Below are 20269 nucleotides of genomic sequence, written 5' to 3'. Positions count from 1 at the left end.
AGGAACTACACTCAATAAATATTTAAGAAAGCAGGGAGTGCAGCTAAAAGAAACAGTTCTTGCCCTCAAGGAGTTCTCAGGCCAGTGGGGGAGACTGAGTCATAACCAAGCCTCTGCACCCCCGTGTGGGGAGAGCGGGCACAGAGCGATGTGCAGAGATTGGCAAGGGCACTGAGGAAGCCTCCGCCACTCCAGCCCTCCCAGGGGGATATGCTTCTTCTGAGATTAAAGGACCAGTAGGAGGAAAAAAGGGACTGCAGAGGGATGCGTGGGGACAGGCAGAGGTCGGAAGGCGCCCGGCGTGCTTGGGGATCTGCTGTGGCTTCCTCTGGTTGGGGAACCCAGTGGGGAACCTGGGAGGTATGTTAGGTGCCAGCTCACAGGGACTCTAAGGGACTCTAACGCATGCATGGAAGGGAGTCTGGGCTGGTCACAAGGTAATGGAAGGGTTTTCATCAGCGAAGCTGTCAAACACACACCAGTTTCTGAACCAGGACCTCATGCAAACATTGGGCAGAAGTAGAAAAAGGGAATCTGACCATCTTTACATTTTCCTTAAAGCTGGGGTTTCATAATAAGTGTCAATCAAGTTTGCAAAATGTATCAAGAGCCTTAAAAGTGTGCATGACTTTTAACCTAGAAATCTAGTGCTGGGAGTTTGTCCACAGGAAAATATCCCGAGCAAGGTCAAAACCTTGTACAGAAAGATGTGATCAGCATTAATTACAGCTGTGCCACCACACCACTAACGGGCATCATTCACCTCCTCAAGCATTTCCCAAGAATTTTTAAGAACTCACAACAAGTGTTGAACAATGAAATGTCAGGTGAATAAGCAAAATACCAAACTCTCTACAGGGTGGTAATTCCAGGGCGAGGAGATCTTTCTGGTAGTAACTGACTCCCCCAAGCAGAGACTTTGGGGTGCCTCCACGTCCCCACTGCCTCTTGCACCTCCCTCTCTTCCATGACACTCATCATACTTCATGTTCGTTGCTCACGTGTCCATCTGTGGTTGGGCTGGACACCCCTTCATGGCCAGGAAAGTCCTGTGCAATTCATTCATCTCTTTATCCCCAGGGACCCGCCAGGAGGCTTACACTGTATTCAGCAAATGTCTGCCAAGGGGGAGGAGAGGGGGGTGACAGACAGGAGGCAAGGGAAGAGGGAAGAAGAGAATGTTTGAAAAGAGAGTGAGAAGGAGAGACAGGAAGAGTGAGATTAAAAAAATGATAAAGAGAAGGAGTGACAGAAAGAAGGTAGAAAGGGAGGAAGAGAGGGAGGAGAGAAAGAAAAAGAGAGAAAACAGAAACCTCTCTTTTCTGCTTTTACATTTCCCTGAAAGCCTCAGCTCGCTGCCTAGGCATCGAAGGTGGCTTCGTGCAAAGCCTGTACAATACAGGTTATGCTGAAAGACCTTCTCACAGGGGGCCCACCTAACCCTCGCTGCTGGGCAGGAACCGTGTCTCCACCGCCTGCTGCCCTGTGAGTCAGGAGACGCCCAGGGAAGGGGAGGGCTTCTTCTCCAAACCGGCTATTATCTCCCTTCCAGCTCCAACTGGGAAGAGAGAGCTGGGGTGGGCAGATTGCCTTTGTTCTCTTCACAAACACTAGGCCTGATGCTGAGCAGTGCTTACAAAAAATTAGCCTTTCAAGCGTCAGGCATTCCTACCCACACAACAGCAAAATAAACAACAGTCGGCCTCAACTAGGAGGGGAGGTCCGCGTCACAGTGACTTTCCTGCATCGCTGTCTATCCCTGAGTAAAGGGTTAAACCTCCCTGAGTTCTGCTCTCCCCACTGCATGGTAGAAATAAAACCTGTCATCTCCACCACAAAGTCAGAAGAATAGAAAATCCATTAATGCCTGGGGAGCCTCAGAAGAAAGAGAGGTGCTTTTCTCATTAAACCAAAGATTACCCCAAAATCACTAGTTTAGCAACCATGGCTAGCTGGCAAATAGCAAAGAACTAATACTTTATTATGGAGACAACAGGGAACGACGCTCATTATGTCATCGAGGAGGGGCCATTTGAGCTGGGTTCTGAACCGTGAGAAATTTAGGACGCTGACCAAGTGGAGAAGAAGGGGAACATTTCAGCAAAATAAATAATACATACAGAGACGGGTAGAGTGTTCTGCAAGTCCCAGGTTCCACGTAGGGGCTGAAGACTGGAGGGCGGAGACGTGTGCTGTCCCCGGTGCTGAAACACCATTGGGTCCTAGGAAAGCAAGGTTTCTCCAAACCCTGGGACGCTCACCCGCCATCCCTCCCTCTCTCTCCTGTCCCATCCAGCCTTGTAGTTCCTCACTGCTTTTCTTTCTCAGCTCACCGGCATATTTGTAATCTTTACATTACCACAGAACCAAAGCAATCATAGCTTACGGTTTACAACACATGCAGCTGGTTTCAAGTACATTCAACTCTTAGTACCACCCTTTCAATACTTTCATTTTTCCACCCATGAAGTTGGGGGGAGGGCAGGCATCCCCCATGTCCCCTCTCCTAATGCTTTACTAACGCAGAGATCGGCATCTGTGGTCAATAAATGGGTGTCAAATAGGATCTCAGAGGTATGGTCTTCACATTGAGGTGGCCGGTCCAGCCGGGGGTCGGGGGGCTGGTTCATTAAGCCTCTAATGAGGCTGCCTGATTCTCAGTGGGAAGGGGCTCACAGCAATTAAATGACCAGTCACTTCTGGAAAGATGAAGAATCCTTTTCTCTCCAAAGGGCAAGCACGGAAATGAGTCTCAGAAAGATAGGGGAAGCCCGTTTTTGCAGAAATGTGCTCGTTGTCCACGCATTAAATGCAGACAGAACTGCTTTCTCTTAAGACAAAGAAAATGCCCAGGGGTTTTAAAAGTTATTAATCCTTCAAACAAGCCACTGACGGCAAGCTGATGTTTGCAACTCAAAAATTCAACAGTACAGGTAGGTATACCTCACCTATGCGCGTACAGCTCACACCACGGCACCAGAACCTCAATGATCCTGAAATCTATGGGGATTACCTGCTGAACATTCCAATCCAGGGACTTTGTCACCGTTTTCACTGACTAGATCTACATGATTTCATTTACTAGATCTACATGACTTGTTACTCACAAACACCCCAGATAACTTTGATGCAGACCCTCTGTGGTAGTCTGTGCTACTTGTTTCACAATTCTTCCTGCCCCCCCACCCTTGCCTTGCTCCAATGTGGTGCAGGGCTCTCCTGCCCCACTGACTATGCACAGGCCCACGTGACTTGCTTTGACCAATAGAATGAGAGTAGAGGTGAGTGTCCCAGTCTGAGCAAAAGCTGTAGAGGCAGATGGGTTTCCACTCAACTTCTTCAGAGCCCATTGGCCCCCGCGAACCACAGAACCCAATAAATGGGTCTTCCTCAGTCTGAGTTCCAGAATGAGAAGGCAGGAGGGGCATATCTGACCCAAACAGAAGCCTGAAGACAAAGCTAGCTGAGCCTTGCCAAGGCTCTGCCACCCACAGACCTCTAAGCAGTAGTACCTATTTGTGGCTGTAAGCCACAGAATTCCAAGGCTGTTCGTTATGGGGCATTACTGCATCCAAGTGACCTGATACCCCATCGGGGTTCTGTGCCCGGAGCCCCGGCCACAGTGACTGCTGTCTAGGAGCGTTTTCTAGCTCAAATACTTCATAATTCCATGACTCGGTTACTCCCTTTAACAAGCGGAGCCTCTTCCCTCCAGGTTCCCCTCGCAGATATCCCATCCAGCCTCCCTGCAGCAGCAAGAGCTGCCATACTGCACGCTCGTATTTATTCCCAGAAAACCAGCCCATTTTCCTTTGATTTTGCCTCAGGGGACGGCCTGTCAGCCGGAGGCCCTCTGCCCCACTTTCCAGGAAAGCAGCCCTGGAAGTGACGACAGGCCTGACACGGAATCTAATTAACACACATTTGTTCTCCACTCTGAGTAGGGGCCATGGTGGCAGTTTCCTCCTTCATGAATCAGGAATACAGGCAGTTCCCATGGATTGCAGGCCTTTTCTGCAAGCTCAGGCACATTTCCATGACAACTGCAGTTATAACGGGTGAGATGCGAGAGCTCAGGCCCATAGTACCTGCTGGGTATTCAGAAAGCACTCCCTGAGGGAGTGAGTGCCTGGTTTTCAAAGAACAGACCTCTGTCATGTGCCCAGGAGTGGGCAAGGCCTTCAGCTGCCGGGAGGAGGAGGACACTGGCTACACCTGCCTTTAGTCTACAGACTCCGGTGCTTCCTGGTCTCTGCTTTTCTCCTGATATGAAGCAATCTGAACAGAAATCCTTTACCTTTAAGAAAAATCACATTCTTGAGTGCCTAGTAAGTATCAGTTCGGCATTACATGGGCTTCCCTTTTTAATTCTTAAGTCCCCTTAAGAAGTGGGTGCGATTACTACAAATGAGGAAACTCAGAAAAGTGAAGTCACTTGCTCAAGGTCACACAGCCAGATGGTGGAGATGCATTTGAACCTAGTGTCATCTGCTACCTACAAAGTGACAGCCCAGTGCCCTCTGGTGGTTGTCCCAGTGTTCTCTTCACTGCACCTGGTTAACATGTCTGGGCCTCAGTTTTCTCCTCTGCAAAATGGGGATGAGTGAGCACAGACCACACCTATCCATTCAGCTACTTATCAAGAACATTCCCAACACCACGCACCTCATCTTCCCTCCTGACAGGATTGCTGTGATTGTGACCAAAAGGGAGTAAGGCAGACTAAAGGGCTCCGAAGGTTGCAAAGGGCTCTCCAGCAGTAAGATATTAAACGTGAGACCTACTCACCGAATAAACATTGACAACGCCCCTGGGAGCCAGGTGCTTTCACTTACTATCTCATTTAACAAAGAGGCAGTATTGTCTGCGGGTGAAGGGCACTAGGGCAGAGGCCAGACTGCCTGCATTCTAACCTGGCCCCACACTTACCCATCCCGGTGCCTGAGGCAAGGTCCCCTCTCTGTGCTTTGGTTTCCTGTCTATAACGCAGAGGGCTGTTTTGAAAGTTAAATGAATTAACACGGGGACAGCACTTAGAACAGTGCCTGATTTTCTCAAGTCCTTGCAACCTGCTCAGTTCCATCTTCAACTTCTCCAGCCTCTCACACCCCAAACCCAGCTCTTTTCTAGATCCATTGCACCTGCTTCAGAAACGTCCTCAGACGCACCTGCTGATTTCCACCTCCCACTGCACCTGCCCCAGGTCAGGCCCCCCTGCCTGTCTTGTCCCCTCCACTCCACAGCCAGTGACCTTTCTTAAACACAGTACAACCATGGCAGGCCTCTCCTTAGAACCCTTCAGCAGCTGTCCTCATGTAGGACCAGTGTGCCCTCCTAGGCTCTCCCAGGCCTGACTGCTGTGCCACCATATTCGTTTGCTCACACCACACTCTGCCTCCCCAAATGGCACGCTCACCGCCCCGTGTGATCCTGTGGCCGTCCTGCTGCCTGGATTTCCTACCACACCCGCTGTGCCCACTGATTCCCAACTCACCCTGTCAGGCGCAGTGTCCTGACTTCAGACACATGCTGTCACCTGTTGGAATTCCCACAGCACGTGGCTTGCACCTCCGGTTAGCACTGTTTCATGACTTCACGACACTTGGTCTGCCGGCTCGTTTTTATATCTGTTTCTCCCATGAGACGGTGAGGTCCACACAGCTTCGTAGCTGGACCACCTGTGGCAAAACACTTAACCTCTGTGTGCCTCGTCTGTCAATGGAACTGATCCAAGCACCTGCATCACAGGATTCCTTAGGACAATCCATAAAAGCACTCGACACACCAAACATGGCCTACGCAATCCAATGTTTTATGCCAAATGTTCTGTGTCTGCAAAAGTTTCCATTGTTTTTATCCACTTGTCAAAAGAGTTGATGACCTTGGAAAGTTTTTAAACTGGTTTAAAAGGTGCCCAATGATTAACTTTTACTTGGGAACCCATTTTGTTCTGCATGCCCAGAAATCAGGGGCAGCAAAAAGCAAAAGGAAAGGGAAGGAAAAGAAAACACATGGAAAGAAAAATCCAAACATTGTACCTGGAAATTGTGCTACATGAGGAATAAAGAACTGGGGCCATTTTGCAAAAGAGAAGGTCCTAGGTGACTTTGAAATATCTTCCAGAGCCTCTAGGAACATCAGTGTGGCAGAAGAAGGAACCCATGAAAATTCTGAGGGCAAAAGGCAGACTCTCACTGCACATACAGAAGAGCTCTCCAATAACAGAACTGTCCCAGAGTAAAGCAGGCTGCAGTGTAAAGTGGTGACCTCCCTGTCACTGGAGGTATGCAAAACAAAAAAAAGGTTTGGAATGCCTACACTAGAGGGGAGGTGCGGATGGGGGAGAAGCAATGGGCACTCTTTTCCACCTCCTTAAACGCACAAAAGCAACAAATTTTACATAATTTAAAAGGTTCCTTCCAACTTTGATGTTGTATAAATCACATATTTGCTGAGATTTTGTTAGGGTTTAAACCCTAACAGTGTACGAATCGTGTATAATAAAAAGCACGCGCAGCATAATTCAGGGAGGTACAAAATCTCCCAAACACCCACTTGTTTGCTCTGCCTCAGCTCCATTGAGTCTTCCCATGGAATTAACCCCAAGTTCAGACACCAAGTAGCTTCCTCAGTCAAGGTTCTGGAGAGAAGTGGACTCTGATGAATCCAATTTGTGCATGGAAGGTTCTTACTGTAAAAGCTTGCTTTTGTGTGAAATGCCGCCAAGCCCATTGTCAGTCAGCTCCGCCCTCTTCCCACTGCCAAAGGACCACTAGGAGGCCTGTTTGTTTGTTTTTTCTTTAGCTCCAAAAACCTTCCATGCCATCCTCATCTCCTTCTGGGTGGCAACTACCTAAATGCTACATGTACAGATAGGACATTTGTTGAGGAAAGTCAGGTGCCAGAGTGGCAACACCTCACTGAGTGAAGCGGCAGCCTGCCATCTGGTCCTCACTCATCTACTCACACAGCAGGGGGCTGCTGTGAGTCTCCAGCACGCCACAGTGTTCCTGAGACACCCGGGAGAAGCTGGCATTGGCCCATCCTCCCAGCATTCACAGCCAAGCACACAAACCACAGGTACTGAGGCGGCAGTGCTCACAATCCCAGCCCCCGGAGAAAGAAGTCTCCGCAAGGAATGGCCATAGCGTATACAGAGGCAAAGGGCCTGGGCGGTGAGAACGTTCCAGGTGCCTGGGCCACAGTCCCAAGAAAGGAGTGGGGAAGTGCAACCCCCTATGTCCACAGCCATCACTTCCCTCCTTTTACCTGCTTGCTTATTTTCCAGACCAGCCTCTCTGTGAAGCATCCTACATCCCAAGCCATTTCCCAAGCCAGCACCACCAATTCACTTTTCTCAGAGCAAAATTATTATCTGATCACTGCATCTCTCTAGGGTGATGAATCTCAGCCTTTCTGTGTCCACGATGTACTTGCAAATACAGTAGTTTCTCCCCCCCACCCCCGCCACGGTTTCACTTTCTATGGTTTCAATTACCGGTGGTCAACCATGGTCCATAAAATATTACATGAAAAATATTAAATGAAAAATTCCAGAAAGAAACAATTCCTAAGTTTTAAATTGTGCACCATTCTGAGTAGCACGATGACATCCCGTGCCATGCTGTCCCATCCCGCACATCCACACACACTCCACGCGCTATGCACCTGTTAGTCACTAGGAAGCCATCCTGGGTACCAGATCGCGGTGTCGTGTCCTTGTGTTCAAGGCACCCTTACTTCACTTAATAGTGGCCCCAAAGCGCCAGAGTGGTGCTGCTGGCAATCTGGATATGCAAAGAGAAGCCAGGGAGCACATGTTTGTACAGGAGAAACACAGTCTAGCTAGGATTTGGGATATCCGCGGTTTCAGGCATCCACTGGGGGTCTTGGAACGTATCCCCTACAGATAAGGGCGCAGTGCTGTAGTATAAAAATTTGCAGCATTCTTAAAGGGATTAAAGACCTAAAATACCACATCAGTCAGCAAACATTACCATGCCGTTCCTACTGCCCAGTGACTGTGTCTGTCTCACGGGGCGTGAATGAATGCAAGCTCCTTAACTGCACTTGCTTACTTTTCAGCACTTGGCGCTATCCACTGCTCTGGCAGTTCTGTTCTGTGCTCAAGGGGCAAAGTCCTCTGATCCTCCCTTTCCAGGGCAAGAGTTTCCTTTTACTCACAAAAAATTAGACTCCATTCAACACCACTCTGCCTGTGAGCGCTCAGGGCTGCCCCTGATACATGTTACCAGGACAATTTGTAGACTTGGTTGCAGCAAGGATCCACTTTAAACGCCGATCAAAACTTAGCAGCACATATGCAGAGGATTTTTTCAGTACGCCACTGTGCTCACAGCACCTGAGCTGGGGACCCCTGGTTGCTGGGATAGCTTGCATTTTCCTATTTTCTACCAGCACCTCTCATACATGGGTCCCTCATCTCCATCTCAGGGCCTTGCCTCTCACCTCCATTCCACCTGGTGTCACTGTGCATGACAAAGCACCCTGGGCATCTCAACTCCTGTGTGTAAAAAGGCAGGGAAATACACTGAATGTCTACAGATAGGCTGAATGCTACCCTCAGGAAGAAGCCTAACAGACCTCACATGGTTTTTGCATATTTGCACAGAGAGTAACTAATTCAGTCTGATGTGATTTTTACTTGATCTTTCTTCTTGATCAAACATCTCTACTGTTTGATTTACAATACACACATACACACATTTACACACCAAATGCATACACTCACACATACACACATATTGAGAGAGAGAGAGAGAGAGAGAGAGAGAGAGAGAGAAATTGAGGTTGAGATTTCAAATCAGATATTTTCTTAGCAAGTGGAGCAGCCTGTCTACCTTCCCTTTTGAACCCAGTTCTACCTTCCCCCACAGGCCAGAACCTTTACATAACAATAAGTGTCTATGAGCCTTAGGAAAATAGGGGTATTATCTTTGGAAAATAGGGGTATTATATGTAGGCTGCCTTCCTCACAGGACTGCTCTGAAAACCAAGTGAGAGATCGTGGAAATCCTGTGGAATGCTGTGACACTACAAAATCGCACATGGTCAGTACTCATGGATTCTTGTTTTCAATAATAACTCTTAGCCATCATGGTAGACACTCGTCTGCCCCCCACAATTGAGCGGGCTTCCCCCTGGGGGCCTGAGTGGGAGCCAAGAGCTTTTGCAGGGCCAGGAAGCCATGTGCCTTTGTTTGCACAGAGCCACGCCCAGGAGTCCGACTCACTTAACCCCCACAGTGGGCCTGAGAAACAGCTCTCGCCAAGTTAATCCCCGGTTGTGCCATTAATTTTTTAAAAAGCCACACATGAAAGAGAGCCTTATAAATATTTTAAACAATCCGTGGCTAGGCTGAAGCTAAGTGTTTCCCCTTCTCTAACAGGCTATTTATTCTATTACCTCAGAAAAAGACTGAGGTGGAAAAAAAGAAGAAAAGACACCACGACCATAATCAACATGGGTAGGATGTTTTCGTACCACAGCTGTCTCCCTGCCTTTGTCCATATACTGTGTCCTGCCTGGGACGTGTCTTCTCCTCCTCTGCTCAAGTGTCCTCTCTCCTATCTCCGAATTCATTGGCAATGCTGGGACCTTCTTCCCATTGTTCAGATGAGAAAGCTGAGGTTCCCAGGGGCACGAAGTGGCCCAACATCAAGCAGGTGGGACCTGGGGATGCAGCTGAAAGCTGTATCTTGGCCCTTTTTCAAGCCCCTGGGTCCCTACACAGGCCACACACACCATGGCTGCCAACATCATCCTAACGGCCTCTGGGATTTGTTCTAAGACAAGCTGCACGAGGAAGCAGAGGTTGTGTTCCCACGATGCTGACTTTCCCTCAGTTTCTTTGCCTCTGGGCCCCCCTCCTCCATCTCCCTCCCAGGACTAGGTGGTTGTCCCTGCCGTGTCTCCTCCAGCCTCCTGTACTCCCCCGTATAACAGCCCCCACACTTTGTAGCAATTTCAGGCTGAAATGTCAGTCTTTGCTTAACCCTGGGAAGGCAAGGCCAAGCCCTTCTCATGCCCATGTTCCCTTGCACCGAGCATGGTGTCCAGCACAGACCAAGTGCTTTTATTATTATCAACTTACCAAATGAATATCACTGAACAGATTAAGGGTGCAGCCTTTGGAAAGCCACAGGCCCACCCACCCATCCATTGAATGGCACTCTTGTTCCTGTCACAACAGGTACATTACCAGCAAAAACCCCGAGGAAGCTGAGGGTCCTACAAACACGCTCCATCCAACACCATCCTCTCTGGTTTGTTGTTTCTCCTTTAAGCCACCAATCTTTCTGGATTGGGTGGGCTACGTGGACCAAATGAAACACAAATGCCTCCCTGATCCACAGCCTCTTCCCCAGACCTAAGCATAATTTTCAGCATCTCTCCTCCCCATGCCACTAAAGCTATTGCAATCACTCCATTTAATTCCCTTTCACACATGGGTTGACCACTTGTTTCACACAAAGGACTAAAGCAGAAAGATCAGCCAGCAGTTCTGAAAACTTTACTAGTATGTGCCTAACCCTCACTAAAGTGTTTTCACTCCTGGATGCTCAGGTTTCTTGGAAACTGGGGTCCTGAGAGGGGCACAGACCTGCCATGGGCCACAAAGGGCCCCAGAGCTTCTGACTTATCAGTCACTGTATCATCCCACCTCTGTCACCTGCCTCAGTTCTCCCCCCCCCCCGCCCCAGGGGAACAAGGTTAGAAAGTCCCAAGAAAGGGACCTGCTCATCCCAATGTGCCAGACTCTCCTCCCACATTGCGTAGCCTGAGGCAGCCACGTTCCTGGCCATCAGTTCTTAGCTAACCACACTGTTCAGATATGGGTCACTTACACCTCCCCGTCGCCATTTCCGAGGGCAGAGATTAAGGATGGTTCAGAGGTAGTCCCCACCCTCAAGAGTCACACCTCTGGATGGGAACTCAGCAAAGGTTGGCTGGCAAGACCTGAAGCTGGGCCACGGAAGGGATTTCTTAGGGAAGACACAGACCAGAGTAGGGAAGGTTGCAGGGCTGTTCCGGGGAGACAGGGGCCCAATTCTTCCCCAACCTTCTCCGCACCTGCACCCCGACCAGTGCTCCAGCCTCTGGGAGCTTTACACAGACAAAGCCTCCTTCAAAGATTGTATTGAGAAGACTCAATAAAACAAGATCTGCAATATGCTGAGCAGACAGGTGGGAAATGTCAGCTTCCTCCCCCTACCTACGGCTGCCCTCTTGCAGGTGCCCTGGGGTCATCCCTGAACATGGATTCTGGGTAAATGAGAAAGCTCACGCATCACCCTGGAGGGAGGATTCCATCAGGCCCAGAACCCCGCCTCCCAGCACCTGGCTGCTCTGGCACCCACCACCCAAGGCTCACGGGTCCACACCCCTCAGGAATGCGTTGGTTTCACTCTGGTGCCAGGCAAGGAATGGGAGCTGAGGCCAGGTTTCCAGACAGCCACGCCCTCAGCTCCCCACCCAGAGACAAAGCATAAGGACCAGGTATTCTTTGTTTCCAGCCAGACAGAGGGACACAGCAGACTGCTCAGCCTCAACTACCATCCCCACGGCCCAGTGTTAACCCTTCCCTGGCTACAGCCACCAGTGCCACCCCATTTGGTTATTTTTAGCTGCGGTGAGGAATGGGAGGGGCTGCTCCATCATGGCGCAGTCTCTAGGTCCAGACTTTCATTCCTTCAGTATGGGTTGGGAGTGGGAGTCGGCGGTCGATCTTTCCCCTTTCTCTAACAGGGAAGAAACTCCGCAGCGAGATCCAAGGGCTGGACCTCGTGAAGGCCGCGCTCAGGAGGCTCCAAGGCAGGGGGAGGGGATTCGGACCCCGCGTCCCTCCCTCTTTTGTTCAGCTCTGAATCCTCCCTGTCCACGCCATCCTCTAGCACGTCCCGTGGGGGCGGGGGGGCTGCAAGCCCGCGGGGAGAAGGACCCGAGGCTCCAGCCCCGCCCTGCCAGGCAGGACTCCCCCCACCCCCATTGTCCCCAGAGGCTGGGGGAGGGGGCTGCAATGAGAGACCGGCCCCGCCCCACCCGCCGCGTCGCAGAAAGCCTCGGGGGCCGCCCCTGCAGTCCCCCGGCGGATCCGACCCTGGCGGCGACCACCCCCACCCCACAAAGAACAGCAGGGCGGGGCGGGGGCCCGGCTTACCGTGATGTGCGGAATGCTCTTCTTGCCCTGGTAAGACATGGCCCCCTCTGGTGCCTGCGGCCCGGCTGGTGGACCTGTGGGCTGTCTATCGCGCTGTACGGCTGTCTCTGGGTCCCGCTCCCCGCGGGCGCAGTGAAAAACCCCAGGAGGGACGAGAAGAGGGACGGAAGCTCGGCGCTCGCGGCTGCCCACGCACCCGCTGCCCCGGCTCTCGGCCCGCGCGCCGCTGCTCCGGCTGCCAGCACCGCCCGGCTCCGCGAAGGGGGCGGGAGGAGGAGGGAGGGCGAGGGCGGGAGGAGGGTGCTGCAGACAGACAGCTCCTCCCGGCGGCGCGGAGCCGAACTCTATTCGCCCCTCTCGGCTGGAACCAGGAAGCGCTTCTTTTCCGATCCCCACCCCACTCCGCCCCCCGCTCTCCCTCAACCCCCTAGCCTCACCGATCCTCCACCCAGCGCACAGGCCCTCGGCTGGATCCCAGCCTCGCTCTCGCAATGGGGAAGGGTTGGTTTTCAGGGTTCTTTTAAAAGCCAGAGACGGCCTTCGGATGGGCAGCGCCGCAGGTGTGCCGCCCCGCGCCTGGAGCCTCCCAGGAACAGCTGCGTGGGGGAGGGAATGTGGGCCGGTACCGAGGACCCGCCCAAGCTGCTGCAGCCTTCAAGGCTCTCCACGATCCGGCTCAGAGACCGCCCCCTCCGCTCTCTTCCCCAGACTCTGATTGTCCTTTCCTAAGGCCACTCCCTGAATAACCAAGAACGTCCCCATCTCAGACTCCAAACCTTCATTCAAGCTGTACCCTCTCCGGGAATACCCTACTCCAGACAAAAGCTTACCCATTCTCCCAGACTCATCTTCAATGGCCTCTCCATAATGCCTTTCCCTGCCACCCTCCCCACCCCCATCACGGAGCCAGCCTACCAGAGGTCTCAGCGGGAGTCGCCCTGCCAGACCCAGGGAGTGCAGCAGGGATCCTAAAGACGAGCTCCTCATGAACAGCTGACCTGCTCTACCCTCTGCAGCAGCTCGTCATCACTCAGCACGCCCCTGGCATTGGAGCCACCAGGTCATCCCCCAGTCTTTGCCACCAGTGATTGCTTGGAGGGCCAGAGCATTGGCATGAAGGTTCCCACAGCCCCCAGAACAGACTGGGGTACAGGAGGAGGACAGGACATCCTGCCTCCCAGTGGAGAGTGGGCACCAGCCCCAGCAACACATGATCTAGATGTTGCTCCGGGAAAGGTAAACTTAGTGACAGGAGAGGGGAATAAAGAGTTCAGAGGGAGAAAAGCGGGCAGCCTCAGCAAGCCCCCCCCCCCCAGCAGTGGACAGTGGACCCAAATCTTCAAGCAGAATAAAACGCTAACCTTCTCTACCGCTCACTTGCTGCCTACAAAATCCAAACCTGCAGGCGCTAAAAAAGATCCGTCTTCTTTACGTCTAAGTTGCCACCCAGAGGGAGGGTGTGCTAGGCATGGTGAAGCTCCCCACCACACAGATTGGGGCCAGAAGCCCTTACCTCCACCACCACCTGAAGGCCAGTCCTCCAGTCCAGTGCAGGAGGCCAGAGGCGCCTTGGCCTTAAAATGGACATAGGGCTGTAGGTTCACATGGTAGAAGCAGCTTAGTATTCTAGGAACACTAGGCTATAATTTTCCCATTTTACAGGTGGGAAATTGAGGCTTACAGAGGTAAAATGATATCTCAGGTGCAAAGCATATTCGCTGCAGCAAACAGTATCTGGAAGCCAGGTGTCTGCACCCCTTGTCTACAGCACATTCACTCCCCTACACATTCATTCATCCTGGGCTCTGAGCTGGGTCCTAAATCCTTGTTGATGACCGGAAATTGCCAGTGAGGACACTCTCCCTCCCCCCTGACACCTACACTCCCTTCTTCCGGGTTGTTAAGTCCTAGGTCCAAAGCGTCAGGGCGTCCCCAGTGGTCTGTCTGGCCAGGGAAGCTGGAAGGCTGGGGACAAAACCACGTGTGTACCGGGGGAGGGGCACCGGCCCGCGATTGGCCAAACAGACCGCTGCTTCCAAGCAGACTTCCCGGGTACAAAGCCCCGCAGTCGCTCAGCCTTGGGCCTCGGAAACCGGTGCGCCTGCGCCGCAGACACCCCTCCTTCCTCCCTCGGAAAGAGCTTTATGGGCGTTGAGAGGGGAGGGGGGAGGCCCCCGGCACCCTCTGCAAAGCGCAGGAGCAACTAGACGCGCCCCGGAACCCCAGCCCCTAGGTCGCTCCGTCCGCAGAAAGTAAAACGCTCCCCACAGGGAGACCTCGCGGTCCTCGTCTCCACAGTCCCAAACCTCGAATGTTTCCGGACACCTCTGCGCGCCAGAGGCTCCGCCTTTTGTCCACTCCCGGAGAAGCCAAGGAGAAAAGGCAGAGAAGGCCAGAGGGATGCGAGGAAGGAGGAGTGGGAGAGGCTCCGGAGCCCCGGGGCGATGCCGACCAGCTCCAGACAGCTCCCGCCCTGCACAAAAGGCCCTCGCCTCTCTGATACACCACTGTATCCGGACGTTGGGGGGCCGGGAGAAGAATGCCACCCCCATTTCACGTATGGAGAAGCTGAGGTTCAAGAGGGAGAGTGCCTTAGCTGAAAACCAGTGTTCCCTGGTGCTGGGCCTGGCTTCTCCGTCCGTGACCCTGAAGCCTCTCCCTGTTGGGCTCGGAAGCCTGGCTCCCCAGCGAGGTCGGCCACCAAAGAAGCGAGGTCGGCTGGGGGAGATAAAGTAAGGGTAGAAAAAAGGAGACCGGACGCTCTCATATCTCGTTCCCTCCCCGCTCCGCCCCCCACTGTAGACCTTGCCCTCGCGGGGCATCGGGTTCAGAACCATGGAGAGTTCCCGAGTTATGGGGACAGAAAGCCGCCTGAGGGACAGAGGCGACAGGGACAGAGGAGACTTACTACTGCATCAAAGCAGCCACAGGCCAGCCTACCCCCACTCATCCAGGAAGCCCTCTCAGATTTCTATCCAGATCAAGCTCTGCTTCCTCCTGGCTCACTTATGCCTCCCATAGCATTTAAGGGGAGATGGGTTAATAAAAATAATAAAACTCAACAACGACCATTTATTGAATGCTCACTACCTACTGACATTAACTGATTTAGTTCTCACAATGAATCTGTTGCCAAACCTGGCCTGGGGTGGGGCTGGGGTGCTGAGCCAGGATCCCAGCACCGACCAGGGGTGTGGGACCTGAGCAGTGCTCAGACATCTACTTCTGGGCTAAGCCCACAGGCTCACGAGCCCTTGAGAGCTCCAACTTCTGTTTTGCAGGCACCTGGCCCTGTCCCTAACCTATACATCCCAAAGCTGTGCCCTCTATCCATCCATCTGCCCCAGTTCCCTGGCGACCTCCAGCTCAAGGGAGAAGAGCCACAGGGCCCAAGGCCTGGATTTACCTCTCCTTGATGCTTCCACACTGGGGGTGGGGGTGGGGGTGGCTTCAAGTCTAGGAAAGCTAGCGACCCGGGTTCAAAACCCCACTCTGCCTGCAGCTTGCCTTGTGAAGTGAGTACACCGGAGTCGTGCTGTGGGACTCAGGTGGGGCCCCTGAAGATGCCGGTGCTGGGGATAGCAGTTCCCATTTCTATCTGCACCACGATCTAAATCTTTAACCAAATCCTTCCCCGAGAAAGTACAGAGGGAGCACTCAGAAGAGGCTTCTTCCAGCTTTGAGTGGTGTGACCACAGGCATATCACTGAACCTATCCCAGCGCCTGCACATAGTAGGTGTCCTGTAGTTATTGAGTGAATGACTAAATGAATGGATGGATGCCGAAAGGAACTGCCCTTTTTCTCCATAAAGCGGCGAATGAGGATCCCTGATTAAATTCATCCCAGAGGTCGCTTCGCGTTTTATGGATCCATGTGGTGGCTTAGCCAACTTACTTCCCCTCTCAGAACCTCGCTCTCCCTTTCTGCAGAAGAGGAGGGAGGACTGGACCTCGAAGGACCTTTTGTAGCCTCGTAAACTCTGCTGGTCAGTCCTGACCGAGTCGCACAACCTCTCCTAACCTCCAGTACGATGGAGTGGGGGAGGGGCCTTCCGTAGCTCTCCCAGGCCCGGGGGCAGCGGCCCCAGCACCCCCACCCCGGCACTGCCCTCCAGCGACCCCACGCCCAGCAGCCCCGAGGTCCCCGCCCCCTTCGTCCGGCCCACGATCGCCCCGAGGGTACCTGGCCATTGTCCCGGCCGAGTGGTAGGTCGCGGGGCGCTGGGCAGCGGATGCGCAGCGCGGGCGGCCGCTCGTCGCGCTCTCCCGGAGAGCTGACTGCCGAGCCCGAGGGCTCGCTCACGTCGCTGGCCGTGTCCTCGCTGCCGCCGGGGCCCGGCAGGCCGACGGCGTCCAGACGGCCAGCACTGCGCGGCGTGCGCGCCGAGCCACGGCGGCCCACGCTGTACGCGTCGAAGTCGATGGTCTTGTTCTCGTAGGCGCCCTCCACCGCGGCGAACATGCCGCCGTACTTCTGGCGCGGGGTCTGCGCCGCGCTGCCCGGCCGCGCCAGGTACACGGGCAGGTCGTCCTCCGTGTTCCACGCGCGCCGCCGGTCCGCCATACCGGTCCGAGGCCGGCCGCCAGTCTGCGCTCCAGCCCGCCCGCGGTCCTGGCCACAGCAGTACGCCGCGCTCCGCGCTGGGTGCGGGCCCGCGGCGGCCCAGGCACGACTGCGGCCCGGGGCGAGGCGGGGCGGGGCGGGGCGCGCGGCGGGGCGGGGCAGGGGCGGGGCCGGGGCGGGGCCTCCTAGCGGCTGGCGGCGAGCGCTGCGGCTGGCTACAAAGGACCAGGAGGCGGGGACCACGGCGGAGGCGGGGAGGGCCGGTGACGTGCTCGAGCCGCAGCGCCGAGGGCGGGCAGCCGAACCGCAGTGCCCTCGCCGCACCCCAACTCCCCGCACGCAGGCCGAGAGCCGGGCTCAAGGGATGGGTGCCGCGTGTATTCACACGCACACACGTACACACTCCGAGGCACACACAGGTTGGTACTAGCACACCAGACAATTACGCCATACAAACACGTGAAAGATGCACAAACATCCTGGCACACATTCTCCCAAACACACAGGCTCGTTCACACACATCGTAGACAATTTTGCACACGCATACATGCTTGCACATATCCCGAGTCTATTAACACACACATATATATACACACACCCAAAAATTCTCAGTCACCCAACCCCACGCGTACACAGCATCACACCGAGATTGACTGCACAGCTGGGGAGACACCCACACATTGGACACAGCATTCATTCACTCAGCGCTGTTGTTCAGTGACCATTCACTAGTGCCTAGCACTTTTTCATTGCTGGGGGAAGGCACTGTGAACAAAATAGACCAAGCCCTGCCCTCTGGGAACTGACATTCTAACGAGGGACACACACACACACACACACACACACACACACACACGCGCTGGGCAGTGCTAAATGCCAGGAAGGATGAAACAGCAAGGTAAGAAGAACATGCAAGGACCACAGTCACTCACACGAGGGAAATACACTCTTGCACTCAAACCAGTGACTCACAAACGTATATGATGTTCACTCCTGCAACACCACACAACAAAGAGATTTTCGCACCCTCATGCCAAAGGCAAACTCACAAAGTGAGTCCACACACATAAGCCCCAATAGGACACCCGCACACAGATCCACACCAGAAATAAGGGAAGTCGAGAGCTATAATAGAAACACTCCAGAAGAAGACACACAGAGATAACTCACCACATGCAGTGCTGTCAGTCACCCAGACAAATATTCCCCATTCTAGGGGTCACTTTCCATGACCCCCCTGATATACTGGTAGCCTACCCTCACTGAGCCAGGAGCTTGCAGCTTGCTTCCTCTGACTAGGGCCAGGATAGAGGGTACTGTGGCCTGAGGTCTCTGCTGGGGTTCCCCTCAACCCCCCTTCAAGGCCAGGAGCAGTGTGCGTCTCTTAGACACCATCCCTCCTTTTTCCATGATTATTATCGAACAGAGGATCCTAAGAGTTTCCAGGGACCTGGTGGTCCCAGGTGCTCTTTCTGGAGGGGCAGAATCGCCAGCTGCCAAACCCCTCTGCAGCGCGTCCAGACGCGCAGCGTCAGGGTCTGGGTGGGGACCACAGCCCGAGCATGGCTGCGCCCAACCCCCCACCCCAGCACCACGTGCTGGGAGCTGTCCCTTCAGCACCAGTCCTCATAACCTCTGGGAGTCCCAGACAGACAGCAGGATTCACATTATCCTTCCCGTGACTGCTGGGACCCATGCACTGAAGACTCTGGGGACACTGGCTCCATGGTCTCAGCTGACACCCCTCCCCCTACATTTACTGTCTTTTAACCCTAGAGCGAGCTGGTCTGTGCAGTAAGTAGGTAGTATTACCTCCCCACTGGGCAGATGAAGAAACAGGAAGGGGGAAATGAAGCAGCTGCCTAATGCCTCACATCTCACTGCTGTGCATCCAGGCCTGGAGCACAGTGGGCATTTAGTGAAAGTCCCTTTTCTGTGCTTGAGACACAAAGTAGTGCTGGGAACACACAGATTAATATTTATAAAGTCCCTGCCTTCAAGAAGTCTGTATTATAGTAGGGGAGAGAGAGCTAAACGTAAATAAGAACAGAGAATATCACCACCACCATCCCTGCCTCCATCCACTCTTTTATTAATACCTATCCCATCCCCCATGCTGGCCTCCTTTCTTCTGTCCCTGGGCACCCTGCACAGATTTGTCACAGATGGTCCTCTTGAGATCTGCAGGACTCTAGGTTGCATTGTTGCAAGTGTTTTAAGCTTTTCAGTACAAACTTCTGTCCTGCAAAATACTGATCCCAGCACAGTCCAGGCAAGGAAATTCTATACTGAAGACAACACAGAGACTTCTAGAGCGCCACAAATATCCGTAGTGACTAAATCCACAGAAAAATCAGAGAATCCAAGAATATGAGTTCAGCAGAACTTTCGAGGTCAATTCTCATGCTGTCTGCCTGAATCTGCTCTCAACATCTCGAGGGGATTGTGTCTCGGGCTTCGTTAAAATACCGCTGGTGATACAGAGCTCACTACTTTCCAAGAAAACCCTTTCCATTGCGAGAAAGGGCTAGGCCTTTTGTCAAGACCAGGAGGGAGTGACACAACGGAGGAGAGAAAGAGTTGTCTTTATGCAGAAGCAAAAAAAGGATAATAGTTCCCACTTATGGAAGGCTTACTGTATGTCGTGGACCCCTGTAGGTACTTGACATATATAGTAACACTTTTAAGCTTCACAGCGACCTTTGAGGTAGGTACCGTTTTATCGTCATTTTACAGATGAGAAAACTGAGGCTCAGAGAGATGAGTAACTTGCCCAGGGTCACAGCTAGTAAATGATGCCATTTGAGGATTTAAAAGCAGTACTGTGGTCCCAGAGTCTGCATCTTAACCCAAGAAGCTCGGCTGAAGAGCTTCCATTGGGAGGAAGGAGGTAAGGGAATGGACTGGTGTAGTCAGAGGAGTCTAGATTTTTTAGATAGAATCCCATTCTCCATGCAACTTCGGACAACTAACCATCCAGCATTCATCCAATACACATTTTGGTCACCTAGTGTATCACAGACTTTATATTACACCTCATCACACCTCTCTTCTCTTAGAAAGGAGAGGATCTGACTTTTATCAAGCGCCTACCGTAGGTAAGTGTCTTTGCACACATGGTTAATTTCTGACACACATTACGTTCTGCTTTCAGCAGGCCCATGTGGCAAAAAATGCCACCTCTGTTTCCGGCTGGAGTGCAGATGACAAACCTCAAACCCACTGCTCAGTTGGAAGTGACAGGAAGTGACCTGCGGGGATTCCACCCAGGTTTATCTGAGTCCTTTCTACAACATCTCCTCATTGCAAGGCCAGCAACTCAAGGGTAGCAGAGAAAAGGAGGCAGGAAACAAAGCTGGGAGTAGAAGTTAGAAAATGTGCCCACCAGCCTGCATGGAGACTGAGGGCAGCAGTGTCTGGCAAAGGCCAGCAGAAAAAAAAGTCCAGGAAACCTGAGCAAATCCTACTCGGTCCAGCGGATGGCTGTGACCTTCCCACCCTGTTCTCCAACTGCTTCTCTCAG

The 20269-nt window shown here is 53.0% G+C and overlaps 1 protein-coding gene across 3 annotated transcripts in view; it reads right to left on the bottom strand.

Annotated features, from left to right (window-relative positions):
- CRMP1 (collapsin response mediator protein 1) overlaps nucleotides 1-16878 on the bottom strand; it is a 50627-nt gene extending 33749 nt beyond the window's left edge. The window contains exon 1 of one of the 3 annotated variants that reach the window (XM_074321132.1): nucleotides 16366-16878. In XM_074321132.1, the coding sequence (XP_074177233.1) occupies nucleotides 16366-16746 (381 nt within the window). In that variant the 5' untranslated portion in view covers nucleotides 16747-16878. Of the gene's footprint in view, nucleotides 1-12181; nucleotides 12858-13096; nucleotides 13184-16365 lie in introns of those variants that run through there. The other 2 variants (XM_074321138.1, XM_074321141.1) reach the window with 2 other exon arrangements.
- Nucleotides 16879-20269: the final 3391 nt, after the last annotated feature.

Source organism: Rhinolophus sinicus, linkage group LG02 (genome assembly GCF_036562045.2).
Source record: "Rhinolophus sinicus isolate RSC01 linkage group LG02, ASM3656204v1, whole genome shotgun sequence".
NCBI lineage: Eukaryota > Metazoa > Chordata > Mammalia > Chiroptera > Rhinolophidae > Rhinolophus > Rhinolophus sinicus.
The sequence above is the reverse complement of the archived record's forward strand: the minus strand, read 5'-3'. Positions and strand labels throughout refer to the sequence as shown.